This window comes from Peromyscus eremicus, chromosome 2 (genome assembly GCF_949786415.1).
Source record: "Peromyscus eremicus chromosome 2, PerEre_H2_v1, whole genome shotgun sequence".
NCBI lineage: Eukaryota > Metazoa > Chordata > Mammalia > Rodentia > Cricetidae > Peromyscus > Peromyscus eremicus.
In genome coordinates this window covers 145,420,175-145,437,618 of record NC_081417.1, presented here as the reverse complement: position 1 = coordinate 145,437,618, position 17,444 = coordinate 145,420,175, and the positions used below count along the sequence as shown (strand labels likewise).

Below are 17,444 nucleotides of genomic sequence, written 5' to 3'. Positions count from 1 at the left end.
CATCCTGGAGGCTATTTAAGCCTTAGATGTCATACCTGTGATGAAACTGCTGCATGAACAGTGGTGCTTTGGGAGAAACACAGGCAAATCAGATTTGTGATTGGCTGAATTCAGGACAGTGACACCACTCACTAAAAAGTTGAATTGGGGCCAGGTGGTGGAGGTGCTGCTGCTGCTGCACACCTTTAATCCCAGCACTCAGGAGGCAGAAGCAAGTGGATCTTATGAGTTCGAGGCCAGCCTGGTCTACAGAGTGAGTTCCAGAACAGCCAGGGCTACACAGAGAAACCCTGTCTTGAAAAAGAAAAGTTGACTTGAGCTGGCAAAATGTCTCAGAAGGGAAAAGTGCTTGCCACTCAAGCCTGATGACCTGGGTTTGGAACCCGCATAAAGGAGGAGTCATTCCTGGAAGCTGTCCTCTGGTGTGGTACGTGCACTGGGACGGCAGTGTTGCCTTTTCTCTTTGAGCAGATGTCATTGTAGCTCAGGCCGGTCCAGTACTCACTATTGAGCTTTGAGTTGACCTTGAACAGATGAGGATCCTGTCTCCTAAGTTGTCATATCCAGCTAAAAGGTGGCTTTCTGAATTGCCACTAGAGCCAGCTTTCCAGACATTAACCAGGATTCATAGCTTTCCAGTGGAACTTCACTCTTTCTCGTGGAAGCGTAATAAAAGTTAGGTTATAACATAGCTCAGATTTGGGAAGGGGAAGATAAAGCAAACAACTTTTTAAAAATTGATTTCATTTTATGTGTATGAGTATTCTGCCTGCATGTCTGCGTGCACATGTGTGCCCAGTGCCTACAGAGGTCATGTGGGTGCTGGGAACTAAATGTGGGTCTAAGAGTAGCAAATGCTCTTAACAGCTGAGCCATCTCTCCAGTCCCAGGTAAACAGTGTATATAGTTAACCATTAAAAAAGAAAAAAATGTGGGCTGGAGAGATGGCTCAGCGGTTAAGAGCACTGGCTGCTCTTCCACAGGTCCTGAGTTCAATTCCCAGCAACCACATGGTGGCTCACAACCAGCTGTAATGAGATCTGGTACCCTCTTCTGGCTTGCAGGCATACATACATGCAGGCAGAACACTGTATACATAATAAATAAATCTTTAAAGAAAAAAAAATCATCATCTGCCATTTGACCTCCCCCACCACCAGCTACACAAACCTGGGTTGAAGAAATAGGCGTCTCTTAAAATTCACTTGGGAATAATGGTCCCAAGCTTATGCTTGAGTGGTCCAGCCAGAGGTGAAAAGAGCACTTATCTGTAAGAAGCAAAAACTGCCAGGCCTCTGAAGGACAAAGTAGCAGCTCTGTGAACTGAGAATGGTTTGAGTGGTTAGTGCTGTCCTGCTGTCTCAGTCCTCATCACATTCATTCATGGAATGCACCAGTCATCTTACTGAGGGAAAAGCATGCCTACCACACATTGCTTGCTTTATTTACATGAGAACAATGTTCCATAATGACAGTTGCTTCATCCCACATGGCCTCTCACCTAAACCATCCTCTTTACCCAGCCCCACCCTACTTCCCTCCATCTCTGCCACTTCAAGATACACCCACACAAACATTTAGAACTAGTGTCTGATAACCTGATTACCTTCAGAGTCCTGGGTAAAGAGCAGGTTTGGCTGCAGGTGTAACCCAGGAGGCCCATCTTGGCACTGAGCCTGAGGGCTATCAGGAAACTGCTCTGAGCCTTGATTCCTAACATTGGTTACATCTTGAAAGGGCATTTTAGTGTTGTGAGCGATGACCTGCTGGCCTTGGGAATCCTCAGTGAAAAGCTGACTCCAGGAGTCCCTGTCATTCCTTTCACTGCCCCAGGAAAATACAGAAAGACAAGGGCTTTTTGTCACTGATAGTGGTTTTTTCCTACTCCAAGTTTGCAGAGGCACGGGGGCCTGCCTGTTTTCCTTGGCAGACCCCTTTTCTCCCAGTTCAGCTTTGTCCAAGGGCTGACAGCATTTACCCCTAGATGGTCTGATGTGGCTTCCCATGCCTAGACAGTTTGTCTTAGATCCATGAATCCATTCCCTTTTCCTCCTGGCCTCTCTTTGGTCCAGTAAACAAGAACTTTCCACATACTGGGTAGAGGAAGAAGCCAGGGAGGCTTTACTTGATCCAGCACCCATCAGGATGTCAGGTTGGGGCAAAGACATCATAGTCAAAGACGGTGTTTCTAAACTGTGGTGGCTAGAAATCTGGGAAGATGGAGGAGAGTGTCCAGCTTCCTGGATGTCTGCAGGAGTTGAAGTGGCCAAAGGTGAAACCAAGCCATCATCCTCCAATCCCTGGACCAAACAGTCTGGCTGGGTTCTCTTGCACTCTTGGTTGATCTGATTTTCTTTGAGAGAGAAAATGCTCTTCCGGTTACTATCATTTGCCATTCCTAATGAAACAAGAGATAATTACACTAAAAAACTGCCCTGAGCCAGATTTTGTTGGGTTTTCTGAACCCAGTATCAGCTACTATTATTCCCAGATACAGAAGAATCCCAGACTCTTTAAATAACTTCATGGCTAATAGTCCTGTTTTCAATCTTGCTGTTCTCTGCTGAATGCTCTAAAACTTCAGTCATATATTCCCCTACTCAAACATGTGGATGCTTCCAGTGACCCATCTCTGCCTAATATGTCAAGTTTGGTTTATAGTCAGACCATAGCCAACTTCTCCAACTCAGTTTTTGTTACATGGTTTTTAACACAGAGCAAAACAGTTTTGCTTTTTTTTTTAAATTTATTTACTGTAGTTTCAACCGAACAATGATCCTGCCACTAGCTAACCACATACCCAAATAATATCCTTAAGGAAATATTCTCAGCAGACATTTTGTAAGGTCATAAAAAATCATTAACTATCAAACTTAAAATTTTCTGATAATAAAAATAAATGTAGTTTTTCATGGGAATGCCAATGAAGATATTAGGATGCTAAATCAACCAGTTAAAATCTGAAAACAAACTAGGGTCTAGCTAGTCCATTTCTTTAAGTGTGGGATGGACCCTGTTCTCCCTTAAGGATAAATGAAACAGATTTCCAATCCACCTAAATTACATCAAGATACAATTTTAAAAAGCAGAATGTTAGACTTATTTTTTTTCCTTCTCTAATAAGTTACACTGCAGAACCTGTTCTGTAAAAACCCTCAGTTTTTCTCAGAATTCAACAGAGTATATAAAATACACAAGATTTTGTAACTGGGGAAAGTTGAGGTTTTTTTGAGGAGGTGTAGGGGAGCTTTCCTTGTTATGTAAAATAAAAGTAAGTAGTATTTGGAGGAGGAGGAATAGTGCACATTGGTTTATACAGGGCACTCCTGAGTGACACCAGGAGTGGGCCCACTCCCCCAGTGTCCACCCCTGCACCTGGCTCTGCATGCTCCATCCTGCTCTGAGCTCTCAGGTATGGCCTTCCCCACTGCTCTATTGGTGAATACAAATATTTAAAATTACATGGAGCAGAACAGAACCAGCAAAGCACATGTATAATAATATACTTCTTTTCCAAAGCAACATCTACCGTTCATAAATGTTTCAACACGGAGAAATGAACACACTTGTTCTCCTCGGATAATGAAATATTCCCAGGCTGGTCACCATACCTGGCTGCAAAGTGACAAAGGACGAAATACTCATCTGCCGAGTGCCTCTTCTTTGAGTAAAAGAAATACTAGGTATTCTCTCTCCAGGAAGCAATGTCAGCATTTTGGTGCCTGGTTTGATTAAATGTGTCTGAGGGAGAAAAATAATTGAACCTATTACTATTAACACCAGTGACTCTTAGAAGCATATTAGTTCCACCCCTGGGCCCAACTCACACCCTCTTCTCTAGGTAGTTTGTACTGGACATCACCTCCCACTACTTCCTGCCATCTTAAGGATCCTTACTGCAGGAATCACATACTCCAACTAGCCCAGTCTTTTTGATTTCCAACAGTTATCAGTAAGGCTGACCAAAGAGTCTTTATCAAAGTATCCAAAGATGAGGCACTCTCCTTTATATTTAGAAATAATTAATTCTGCACTGGCATTTTCAATAGTTTTCAAATATTTACTTAATGGTTCAGAGCATGGCCATAGAACCACATGGGTTGGGTTCAAATCAATCTAACAACCCTTTATGGTCAAAGTCCTGAAGAAACATAAACAAACATAAAGACAACATATGGCAAACCTATAGCCAGCATTGTGTTACATAAGGAAAAACTCAAGCATTCTCTACAATCAGGAGCAGTCAAAGTTGTCTGCTTTCTCTACTCTGAACCAGTGCTAGCAGTCTTAGCTGAGAATAAGAGACGCAAATGGAAGGGACACAAACAGGAAACATCAAAGCATCCCCGTTTGTCAATGAGGATTACATACACAGAGTCCCCACACACTACCAGAAAACCTTAAGAACTGAGAAACACGTTCAGCAAGGTGGCAAGATTATGGGAGCCCACAACTGACTCAATGTCCCAGTTTGAAGTCTATTCTGAGTTAATAGAGTTCAAGCTTGCTTGCTCCAAGGCTGTGAGAAAGTCCTGATTAGCCTGCCGAGTCTCTTTGAAGGGCTGTGAGAAAGTCCTGATTAGCCCACAAGAAGGAACATACTCTCTAGCTAGACGCAGGCTGCTGATGCCAGCCAGAGGTACATCAAGATAGAAAATGGAACTGCCTGCTCCTTGATGCAAGGCAGGATAGATAGTGGTTGAATGCCTGTGCTGTGCATTGTTCTACCTCTGTCCTTCAAAACTATATAAGGTGACTGTGAAATAAACTCGGGACTGTCTGGCATTGACTGGCAATCCTCTCGACTCTGTTCTGTCTTCTTCATTGTCTCTACAATCTGCATGCCTCTACCCAGCTGACTCCAGCAGGCTCTAACACAAGATACAATAGCATAAATACATTTGTAGCCTTCCTGTATACCAATAAAAAACATGCCAAGGAAGAAATCACATTCAAAGTTACCTCAAAAAAGAATACCACCGGGCAGCAGTGGCACTCACCTTTAATTCAGGAGACAGAGGTAAGCAGATCTCTGTGAGTTCAAGGCCAGCCTGATCTGCAGAATGAGATCCAGGACAGGCACTACAAGCTACACAGAGAAACCCTGTCTCGAAAGAGAAAAAAAAAAAAAAAAAAAAAGAATACCTTGGAATAAACTTAACCAAATAACTGAAAGATCTCTATAATTATAATGGAAACTTTAATAAAACACTCAGAAAAGATCTCCCATGTTTATGAATTGGAAGAACTGATACTGTGAAAGTGGTTATCTTACCTTGGTCATTAATAATGTCAAGGAGGCAAGCTTCTGGGTGCACCCAGAAGGAATTACCTAGATTAGGTTAGCTTCTCGACATGCCTGTACAGGATTATCTTAAATTAACTGATGTAGGAAGACTTGCTCTTAAAGTAGGCAGCGCCATGCAGAAAAGGGAGAAAGCTGGCTGGCCACCAGCAGTCATTCTGTGCTACTCACTGCAGATGCACTGACCAACTGCTTCAAACTGCTACCACCAAGATTAGACCACCACAAGGTACTATCCCTTCCAACTGTGAGCCACAATTAACCCACCAGAAACTTACCAAAACAATCTACAGATCCCATGCCACCGCCATCAAAACACCAACATCATTCTTCACAGAAATAAGAAAAAACAACCTTAAAATTCATTTGGAAGCACTAAAGACTTTGGATAGCTACAGCAATCCTGAGCAAAAAAGAATGCAGAAGAATCCATACCCCATTCCAAGTAATGCTTCAGAGCTGTAGTACTAAACAGCATGGCACTTGCACAAATATACACATGCAGATCATCAGACCAGAATAAAAGACCTAACATTAACCACTAGATTTTTTACTAAAGATGCCAAAAAATACTAACTGGAGCATACGGCCCTCCTCTTCTACTCCTGGGCATGTGCCCCGAGGTTAGAACCTACTGTAGAGATACTTGTTCATCCATGTTTGTTGCTGCTCTATTCCCAACACCAGGAGAGGGAAGCAAACCAGATGTCCACCAACAGATGAGAACAGGTAATGAAAAGGTGGTATACATGCATAACAGCATTCTTCAACCTTAAAGAAAATGAAATTATGCAATTTTCAAGGAAATGGATGGTACTGGGAAACTTACATTGTGAATTAACAAAGCCTCAGAATATCAATACTGCTATGCTCTCATGAATGCGGACTCAAGTTCTAATTTGTACAAATATCTATGTGGGGAGTGAGAGGGTGTAAATTCCAGGAAACTAGAAAAGGGTCTATGAGAGGAGAAAAATACAAGATTTGAGAGAAGCAGTAAGGGTAATAAAATGTGTGTGATAGTGAAAACACTGAGAGCAGAGGGTTTGGGCCAGGAAAGAGATGTAGGAATGAAGGTAGTACCAGGAAATGGAACCAAAAACACATCTTAGGGAAACCTGCTGCTTTGCATGCTAAAACACGGCAGTAAAATACAAGCCAGGAAAGAGCACCAACACTGCATGGCTATAGGTCAGAAAGTTGTAAGCCCACTTTCTGCTTGGGAGCACTTTCCAGGTCAGTGCGCACCCACGTTGAGAGTCCTGCTGTCTTCATGAACTAAGTCAACATGAGATTGAGACTTGGGGAAGCTGAAATGGGATTTGCAGTTCAGAGATGACTTCCAGACATCTACAGAGATGCCTTCAATCTACTGCTCAAGCTACACTCACTTGTATTAGGGAAACGGCCCGCTGAAACTTCAGGCTGAATGATTCCCAGAGCTCACAGAAGGACAAGACACTGGAGTTCCCACAACCCAGGTATGTCATATGTTCTCCTGCTGATGTGACCATATTTTTCCATGAAAGAGAGAGGTCCTTATTGCTTTACCTTGAATTTGTGATAAATTCTGTGACTATCTTGACCAATACTGAATCCCCAAACTAGAATGCATGCACTTCCGCCTTCCTCCCTGGAGATGCTCACTCTGGAACCTAGCCAACACATTTGAAGACACCCACGCTAGCATATGGGTCTTTCAATTTTATGGGAACACACACATCTTAAATATGTAAAATATTGTGAATGATATTTGAGTATCTACATGCAAGACACTGAAGTGCAAACAAACAAAACAGACTCAGTCCTGAAAAAGTTTACAGCTTTGAAGAGAAAACAAGCTATTAATAAATAGTTACTCCATATATACTAAATCCTATAAAGAAAATCTTCAGAAAGCTATAGGTCAGAAAGTTGTAAGCCCTCAACTGGTGAGACATTTGAGAATAAAGCTTTTTGCAGCCAGGCTCAGTGGTGCAGGCCCTTGAGTCCAGCACTCAGCAGGTAGAAGCAGGCAAAGCTCTGTTGAATTCAAGGCCAGCCTGGTCTACATAGTGAGTTCCAGGCCAGCCAGGACTACATAGTGCAATAAACAAAGTTTTTTGCTAAGCTGGTCATTATTAGTTACTTTTCTAATGTTGTGCTAAAACATCATGACCAATGCAACTTACAGGAATGTGTGTTTACAATTCCAGAGGGTTAGGTGTCTGTCATGGAGAAGTGTGGCAGCAAGCAGTAGGCATGGCAGCTGGAGGGATCCCTGCCTAGCTGAGGATCCCATCTTGAACTGCAAGCATGAGGCAGCAAACGCAGCTAGAAACGGCACAAGTCTTTACACTCTCAAAGCCTGCCTCCACTGACACACTTCCTCTAATAAGGCCACAGCTCCTAAGCCTCCCCAAACAGCACCACCAAATGGCCAAGATTATGGGGATTTCTCATTCAAAGCACCAGTCATGTGATATTTTATTTTCTGCACCCCAATAAAACTTATCTGGGGATCAGAGAACAGAGCCAGCCACCAAATTAGACATAGAAGTCAGGTGTGGTGGCACACACCTTTAATCCCAGCACTTGAGATCTCATGTCTTTGCTTGGGAAGCACATACACCTTTATTCCTAGGAAGTGATGGCAGGAAGCGGAAAGGTATACAAGCTTTGAGGACCAGGAACTAGAGGCTTTTAAGCACTTCAGCTGAGATCTCTTCCTGGTGAGGACTCAGAGGCTTTCAGTCTGAGGAAACAGGATCAGCTGAGGAGTTGGCGAGGTGAGGTTGGCTGTGGCTTGTTCTGTTTTTCTGATCTTTCAGCGTTCACCCAAATATCTGGCTCTGTTTTTTTTTTTTTTTTAAATTAACAATTTAATGTTTAGCAATTTGTGTAACATCTGAAACCCAATGTGTTTCAATGGTTATGATAGAAGATAAATTAGGGGCTAGAGAGATGGCTCAGAGGTTAAGAGCATTGGCTGCTCTTCCAGAGGTCCTGAGTTCAATTCCCAGAAACCACATGGTGGCTCACAACCATCTGTAATGAGATCTGGTGCCCTCTTCTGGCCTGCAGGCATACATGCAGGCAGAATACTGTATATATAATAAATAAATTTTTTTAAAAAAAAAAAAGATAAATTAGATACGAAACTTTAGACTCACAAGTATAGGATAGATGATAAAGTATTTTCTTTAATTTTGCCAAATACAAATAGACTAGATATTGTAACTGTAATTCTTGCTTGATAACTTATATATAATTTTACTATGTTAAAACCTTCCTTTTTGATTAGACAGAAAAGGGGAAGCACTGGGGATTTCTTTCTGTACACTGTGAATATATGTTGTTCCCATTGGTTAGTAAATAAGCTGCATTGGCCTATGGCAAGGCAGCTTAGAGGCAGGTGGGAAATCCAAGGAGAGAGACAGGAAAGAGAAAGGTGAAGTCTGGAGAGAGACGTCAGCCTGCTACCCAAGGAACAACATGCCAGCAGACCAGTAAAGCCACGGAACACATGGCAAAACATAGATGAATAGAAATGGGTTAATTTAAGATGTAAGAGCTAGCTAGCAAGAGGCCCGCCATGGACCAAACAGTTTGTAAATAATATTAAGCCTCTGAGTGATTATTTTATAAGTCGGAGAAACCTTCCGACTACAGTCCTCTTTGGTAGGCACTAAAGGAAAGTCAAAGTGCTGTCAAACAATGACACGGTCAGCTGTAGCTGTCTTAGAATACCTGTGCTCTGGGGATCTACTCAACACCCTCAGTGGAATGTTAAAGATTCTGAGAACAGAGAGGGACTCGGGTACAAAGTTCGTTGGCTTATTCTCCTATCTCAAAATAAAATAAAGACAGCCTCTATGTGTACTTTGTACTGCTGAAGTAAGCCTGCCTATGAGCCAGGCATGGTGGTACATGCCTGTAATTCCAGAACTTGGGAGGTAGACAGAAGGATCATTAGCTCAAGGTCAACATCAGCAACACAGCAAGCAAGTTGGAGGTCTGCCAGCATAGCATGGGGGTGGGGTGGGGGTTGACTTTATTCTTTGCTAGGTATGGGTGAACAGAGAAGGACTCATGGGGTCAATGCATGAGTCCAGGACATTATTCAAACACATTTTCCTGGGAGAGTTTCAATTGCTGGGCTTAAAACAAGTAGATGTGAGTTCTAGGAGGTGGTATGGTTAGTACCCAGTCAGTGTCAGGTAGGGAAGATCAGCAAAGCCAGTCAGTCAGACAGGCCACATACAGCTGTCCCTCAGGGAACTGGTCACCAGCAAACAGCTGTATAGGGCAGAAAACCAGACTGAACACACTGGGGAACTCAGGAGTTCCAGGTTAGGGTACGAACTTGAAAACTGTTATAGAGTCAATGACCTCAGCTTCTGGTATGAGAAAATGTAACATCTAACTAAAATGGATGCCAGGATGACATAAAGCATAAGATTTGATTACAATCTTACATTTGCCAAGCTAAAGATGTCGATCCCACAAGTACTGCCATCTTGAGCTCCATTACTGTTAAACCCTTCCATTTAATGAAATAAGCTATTCTTCGCTATTAAAAAGAAATGAGGCAGTATCAGAAAAGAGGGGTGTAAAACACTTCCACAGCCACTTTCCTGGAGATCTCCAGCCTATCTTTACCCAAAAGAGCTCCAAGTCCTCCTACTCATCCCTCAGTGTTAAAGAGTAAGACACTAGAACAGTAGCAGAGAAAGCTAAGCTGTAAGAGATTTGTCCATTCACTCGGCAGACAAATATCTACTGAGTAGAACTGTTCAAAGACTACCTGATGGACTTTCATTTTAATGAAGAGAAATACAACAAATGGTCAAGTTAAATATGGCGTATTGTATGCCTGATGGACAGTGTTATGATAAGATGATGAGGGAGTGTGTGACTAAGGAAGAACTCACTGATCTGAGCTCACACAGAATAGAGCAATGGAACTTTCTAACCCATCCACACTGGAGCAGAGATGTGCAAAAGCACCAGGCAGCAGTACCTGAAGCTGGAAGGTCAATATGGCTGCAGCAGACAGAGCATATACACATCCAAACGGTGCTCACGAGACTTAAAGGAGCTTCTGGTTGTATGGGGGTGTGGATTAACTCTAACTGAGCAAATGTCATTCTGGATCATGTGGGAGACAGGGTAAAGACCCCCGGCAGACCCTGCAATCTCCATGCCCTGCCCCCACGCTTCCTGAGACTTAGAGACCAGCCCCCAGCTCCTATCCTGCCCCGGACCTCCCATCTGGACAAGAGCTCCCATCCCACCCCGGAGCTCCCATCTGGATGAGAGGCTTCCTGAATCTGTCAGCTCTGTCTGGACCAAGTGAGCTGATAAGACCAAGAACGAATCCACAAGGAGATGGGCAGACGTCAAGGCAGAAGTACATAAAACAAAATGAAGAGCAATACCCCATCACCAGAACCTAGCCCTCCTCTAACAGCAGACCTGAACATCAAAAAATGGAAGAGGCAGAAGAAACCAGCCTTATGAATAAAATCATGAAGAGGGTAGAGGCTTATATAGAAGGAATCACAAATGAAATTGAGGAAAAGACAAACAAAAAATGGGAAGAAATATGACTATCAACTAGGCATTGGGGCATACTGTCTGTCACAATCCCAGTATGTGGGAAGCTGAGGCTGGAGGATTTTGAGTTTGGGAACATAGTGGGACCTTGTCTTAAGGAGGGTGGGGAACAGAGCTGAGGATATAGTAGGTGGTAGAGAGGGCTTGCATTCCACGCAAGAGGCTTAGACACAGTGAGGCTCTATGTTCAATCCAAGGACCAACTGATAGGATGGAAGGAGGAGGAATGGAGGAAGAACCCTAAATATATCTGCAAGCCCAGCAGAGAATGTGCTGACAGGATGAATGCTAATAAAGTTGCCAAGTGTCAGGATGGCATTCAGTGTTCCACCATGCTGGCCTAGAAACCAATGGTGACTCAGTCCAAAGATTTCTGGTATGTTCACAATTCCATTTCTCCTGATTATGTCCTTTAATTATAATGACATGTAACACAATGGAGATAACAAATCTATTAATCATCTTAAATTTGTGTTACCTCTCTAAAGTGTAGTAAAAAACTTCCCCCTAGGGCTCACTAGGGTGTGTTCACATGCACACATTCAATCATACATACACATATGCCTACAAAGTACAAAAGATAAAAAGGCTGGGAAGTAGCTTAGTGGCAGAGCACTTACCTGGCATGTACAAGACCCTAGGTCCAATCCCTACTACTGGGGGCGAGGAGGGAATGGCATATTTTTCAACGTTTTTATACAGAAGCAGCATAGGTAAGCTATAAAACTTGAAATTGATATAAATTAGCCTTTTGAACTATCACATTGTCCTAAACTCGTAGGTATTATGTGGAAAGCTCTCTATATTTGGTGGATGTCAGCAGCTGTAACCAGTGTGAGGAAATCTCCCTTGGTTTTGCTTCCTGTTCTCTCCGTTCCCCATAGCAACTCAAGTCTAACATATTAATGGAAATTACAGAAACAAACAATTTTAAGTTTTAATTTGTAGAGTGGTAAATTTCTACACCATCCTACTCCAGCAGGATTAAATCATCTTTAACCAGCGTATTTACACTATATATTCTACTCTCCGTGAAAGAGACCACATTTGCATAACTTTTATAACAGTATATTGTTAAAATTACTCTGTTTTATTATTGTTCTTTATAAGGTTAAAACTTGAGGGCTACGGATGTAGTTCAGTTGATAGAGTGCTAATCTAGCATGCATAAAGCACTGAATCTGGCCGGGCAGTGGTGGCGCATCCCTTTAATCCTAGCACTCGGGAGGCAGAGCCAGGTGGATCTCTGTGAGTTCGAGGCCAGCCTGATCTACAGAGCGAGATCCAGGACAGGCACCAAAACTACACAAAGAAACCCTGTCTCAAAAAACAAACAAACAAAAAAAAGCATTGAATTTGATCTCTAGGACCATACAGTACAGAGCATAATGGCACATGCCTAAAATCCAGCACCCAGGAGGTAGAGATCAGAAGTTCAGGTCATCCTTGACCTCGTATGACTCAAGGCCAACCTGCACTACATGAGACCCCATCTCAATAAGGGCTGTAGAGATGACTCAGTAGTCAAGAGTGCTGGCTGGTCTTCCAGATAACCTGAGTTTAGTTCTAGTACCTACACCAGGCAGTTCACAACTGCCTTTGACTTCAGTTCCAGGGGACCTCTGTCCTTCACAGGTACCTGCATTCATGTGCACACACCCCAACACAGACACGCACACCTATACATAACTAGAAAATAATAAATCTTGCCCTCCATAGTGCATACACTTTTGATTCCAGTACTTGGGAGAGGCCAGCCTGATCTACATAGTGAGTTCCAGGCAGCCAAGACTACAATGTCTCAAAATAAAAATCCCAGCACAAGAGACAGAGGCGAGCAGAGCTCTGTGAATTTGAGGCCAGCCTGGTCTACAGTGAGTTCCAGAACAGCCAGGGCTATATAGGGAGACTGTCTCAAAAAACAAACAAACAAAAATCTTAATAAATAAACAAACACTTTATCATAGGTATACATCTACAGGAAAAAAATACAGCATATATAGGGTTCGGAACTGAGGTTTCAAACACCCACTATATTAGGGGACATTACTTATATACACATATGTCTTAAAGGATACTAACCTGTTAACTGTAGCTACCACCAATGAGGCCTTTTGTTTTTAAAACAATTCGGTATTATTTGGTTTTATTTTTATAAGTATGTATGGGGAGGGGTGTATGTCATGTAGCCCAGTGGCCTTGAACTCTTGATTTTCCCTATCCCCATTTCTTTTTTTTTTTTTAATTTATTTATTTATTATGTATACAGTATTCTGTCTACATGTATACCTACAGGCCAGAAGAGGGCACCAGATCTCATTACAGATGGTTGTGAGCCACCATGTGGTTGCTGGGATTGAACTCATGACCTCTGGAAGAACAGTCAGTGCTCTTAACCGCTGAGCCATCTCTCCAGCCCCCCTATCCCCATTTCTTAAATGCTGGGGTTAGAGGCCTGTGCTAAATATTTTTTTAAACTGAAAAAAGAAAACGACCACTATCTGCTGTACCAAAACCTAGGTGGTGAGGCCACACAGCAAGCCTGTGGTAGTGAGAACAGATAAGATACAAACCCACTCTGAATACATGCTGAACCATATGCTACCTTCATTCTCTCCAAAATGACAGTTTTGTTCAAAGCCCACGAGGGAGAGGCAGGTTTTCCAAAGCACTGGCCAGCAGCTATGCCCTGTGCGCCTCTTTGACAGTTACTCTGGAAGAGGCAGGTTTCCATAGTCTGTTAAAGAGATGCTGTGGTGCTCTTCTCTGGCATCTGAAGCGTTTTATGAGAATATAGCAGGAAAAATCATATCCAACACTAAGTACATGGGCGTTTTCCTCACAGCCTAGCAAACAATCCAGGCAGCAAAACCCAGCTAACTCAATTCATTCTGACACCATTAGATACCACAGGCTGAGTCAGTCCCCTCGAGATGCCAATCCCAAGCCCAGGGTCGTTTATCTGTGCTAGGCATTCTAATCCACAAACCACAGTAACTTGCTCTGGAGAGGCTCCCAGAGCCCAGAGAAACACTAGCATTTATTGTTTTCTTTAAATATTACAAAGGGCCCAGTGTGATAGCATACACTGTCATCTCAGCAGGAAGGAGGCAGGATCAAGAGTTCAAGGCCAGCCTGGTCTACATAGTGAGCTCCAGACCAATCTGGGTTACACAGAAAGAGAACAAACAAACAAAACTAGTAATAGTTACACAGGATCCCAAAGAACAGATACATATGGTGAGGTGAGGGAGAAGGTTGTAAACACTCATCACAGAAATGGCTTCTGAGTTTCGGGCTTGTTTTGTTGTTTCCCAAGACAGTCTCCCAGCATAGTCCAAGCTGACCTGGAAATCATCCATACCAAGATGGCCTCAAACATGCCTCAGCTTCTGAGTCATATGCCATCAAACCTAGCTCAGAAGCTGTTTTAAATAACAAAAGATGGAAGACAACTTTTCATTAGGGATTACTGAAAAGATACAGATAGACACACCAGACATAGCCAGATAAAGATGGACAGACAGACAGACACACACACACACACTCACTCACACACTCACACTGCTATGGACACTGGTCACGTGGAGTTCATATACTGAAACATTAACTCCCAATGAGATGGTACTGGAAGACGGAGCCCTTGGGAGGTGATTAGTACTGGATGAGGTCGAGGGGGCCTCTGACGCCACTAGAAAGCCTGCTGTCTCTTCTCCACACATGCACCCCCAGGCATCCACCACAATGTCACCTAAGCACACTGTTGGCAAGAATCCTCACCAGACAGTAACATGGTGACACCCTGATCTCAAGATCTGCAGTCCTTAGAACTGAGAAAACCAGTCCTGTTGTTTAACCCTCTAGTCCATGGTATTTTGTTACGGCAGCCTGGTTGACTAGAGTCCAGTACTCATACAATGAACGGCATTCTCTATGTGTAACATTACAAAGGCATGAAGGCAGCTCTGTGAAAACATAACTCATGAGGCAAGAAGTAATTACAAGTTGCAGGCTGGAGACACGGCTCAGTGGTCAAGAGAGCTTACTTCTCTTCCAGAGGACCCAAGTTCAGTTCCCAGCACCCACATCAGGCAGCTCACAACTGTCTGTAACTCCAGTTTGCCTCCAAGGTCACCCATACAGACATGTATGCATAAATAAAAAATTTTTAAATCCTAAACACACACACACACACACACACACACACACACACACACACACACACACACGGGCTAGAGAGATGGCTCAGTGGTTAAGAGCACATATTGCTCTTCCTGAGGACCTAAATTCAATTCCCAGCATCCACATCAGGTGACTTACAAATTAACTGCCTGTAACCCCAGGTCCAGGGGCTCTCACACCTCTAATCTCTGTGAGCACTCGCATTCATGTGCACATACCCCACACACAAACACATAATTAATAAATAATCTACACACACACATACACACATTGCTAAACAATGCATAGCACACTACTATATGTAAATAGGGAAAAAATTTGGATTTGCTTGTCGCATAAATGGAATATACCTGGAAAACTATAGTAATTCCAGGCAAAGACAGGAGTATGTCTCATTGTATGCACTATATGTTGAAATTACAGAGCACATCAATATATTACCTATTCCAAAAATATTCTTAAGAGGGAAAAAATTGTGATCATTTGTTAGCCCTCAAAAAATGACTTCAGCCAGGCAGTGGTGGCTTTTAATACCAGCAAAGGGAGATGGATCTCTGAATTCAAGGGCAGCCTGGTCTACAGAGGAAGGTCCAGGATAGACAGGGCTACACAGAGAAACCCTGTCAGGGTGTGGGGGGATGACTTCACTTGTATAATGATCTTAATAATCCTCAATTTTTTTTCAGCTGAGAATGGTGGCACACACTAATTCTACCACTCCAAGGCAGACAGGTGGCTGTGAGTTCAAGGCCAGCCTGCTCTACATAGTGAGTTCCAGAATAGTCAGAGCTACATAATAGACCCTGGCTCAAAACAAACAAACAAACAAAAACTTCCATTTTCATCAGCAAAAATGGTTAACAGCCTGTCTTTAGCCTGCTAATCTAAACTATTCACATCTCAAATCTCTGCCTGTTCGGTTCAATCTGCCTTAATAGTCCCAAATCAGTAGCAGTCTTTCTGAACACACACACACACACACAATCACATTTCTCTTGAAACTACTTACGGAGACATACCATGTTCTGCCTAGTTAAATGGACTGGGACTATCCTATGGCTGTACCAAAAAAGGTGTCATTACCCGAAACCCTAAGCACAATGGCCAGCATAAAATGCTAAACCAACAATTACCTCACACTTGTTGGTAATGACCTGATTGGGGGAGCCCGGATTACTCAACCCTCCTTCACTGGTAAAAAGACCGACGCCACCGCCAACGCACTTGAAATGCCTACGGCGGTCCCCAGCAGCCCAGGGACACCCACTTAACGCTGGGCCAGATCCCCATCCTCCATTTCCGATGGTCGTGGCAGGCTGGGGAGAACACACCCTGCGGGTGACCCCGTAGTTGAGCCCTTCCCAGGATGCCACAGCACGACTGAGGCCGCGCGCAGCCGGTCGCCCCGAAGCCACCTCCCTCCATCCCGGCCCCCTCCCCGCGGGCGTCCCCAAAGCCCGCGCGTCGCCTCAGCCACGGCGTCCCACCTGCACCTTCCGCCTCTTCAGCGCCGCCGCGTCCAGCCACACGCCACACGCCTCCTTCTCCTCCTTCTCGGGCCTTCTGCGTCTCATAACGGCCGCGAACCGCGCGCCTCGGCAGCCGCCGTGGGCGCCGACGCGCGTTCGGATCTCGCGCCTCTGCGGGAGGCGGGGCCCCGCCGCGACCGTCATGACGTAAGCCCCGCCTACGGCCACGCCCACTGCGCTAGAGCGGTCGGGGCGTTTCCCGGGCGCTGCTCTCCTCTTCCCGCCTTCCTATCCATTGCTGTGTGCGAACCCTGGAGCAGAAGTCCAGAAAGCCCTCTGCGTGCATGGGTTACCACCAAGTTTGGTTGGGCAGGACTGCACATTTTTCATATATATATATATATATATATATAATTTTTAAATTATATAGGGGCGTGTGTGTGCGTCTACTTGTGGGTTAGTGCAGGTGTATGCGGAGGACAGACAGAACAGTCAAGATCTCCTGGATGGAGATAGAGTTCATAGGTTCTTTTGAGATGCCGTGTGAGTGCTGGGATCAAACCAGGGTCCACTGCAAGAGCAGCCAGTGTTCTTATCCGCTAAGCCATCTCACCAGTCCCAGACTGCACTGTTTGACTGCCCGGAGCCTCACCTCCCACAAAGGAAGCAGTGGAGCCAGGGTCTGGACCCCACTCCAAACCCCCTTGCCCCATTGCTGACCTGACACGCGAGGTTGCCACTAATCGACCTGTAAGAGTAACAGAGCCACAACATGGAAGATTTTTGAAAACATGAAATAAAAACTGTAACCAAGGGGTGAGGATGTAGCTCGTTTGATAGAGTGCTTATCTAGCATGATGGAAGGGTGTTAATATCAACACTTGAGAGGC

At 44.0% G+C, this 17,444-nt stretch overlaps 1 protein-coding gene across 2 annotated transcripts in view; it reads right to left on the bottom strand.

Moving 5' to 3' along the window:
- Positions 1 to 1,419: 1,419 nt before the first annotated feature.
- The window catches only part of Aunip (aurora kinase A and ninein interacting protein), a 26,233-nt gene continuing 10,208 nt past the window's right edge, over positions 1,420 to 17,444 (bottom strand). The window contains exons 2-4 of one of the 2 annotated variants that reach the window (XM_059255161.1): positions 16,573 to 16,865; positions 3,612 to 3,741; positions 1,420 to 2,398 (exon numbers count right to left, since the gene is read on the bottom strand). In XM_059255161.1, coding sequence (XP_059111144.1) covers positions 1,584 to 2,398; positions 3,612 to 3,741; positions 16,573 to 16,758 — 1,131 coding nt within the window. In that variant the 5' untranslated portion in view covers positions 16,759 to 16,865 and the 3' untranslated portion in view covers positions 1,420 to 1,583. Of the gene's footprint in view, positions 2,399 to 3,222; positions 3,742 to 5,882; positions 6,077 to 16,218; positions 16,469 to 16,572; positions 16,866 to 17,444 lie in introns of those variants that run through there. The other variant, XR_009377688.1, reaches the window with a different exon arrangement.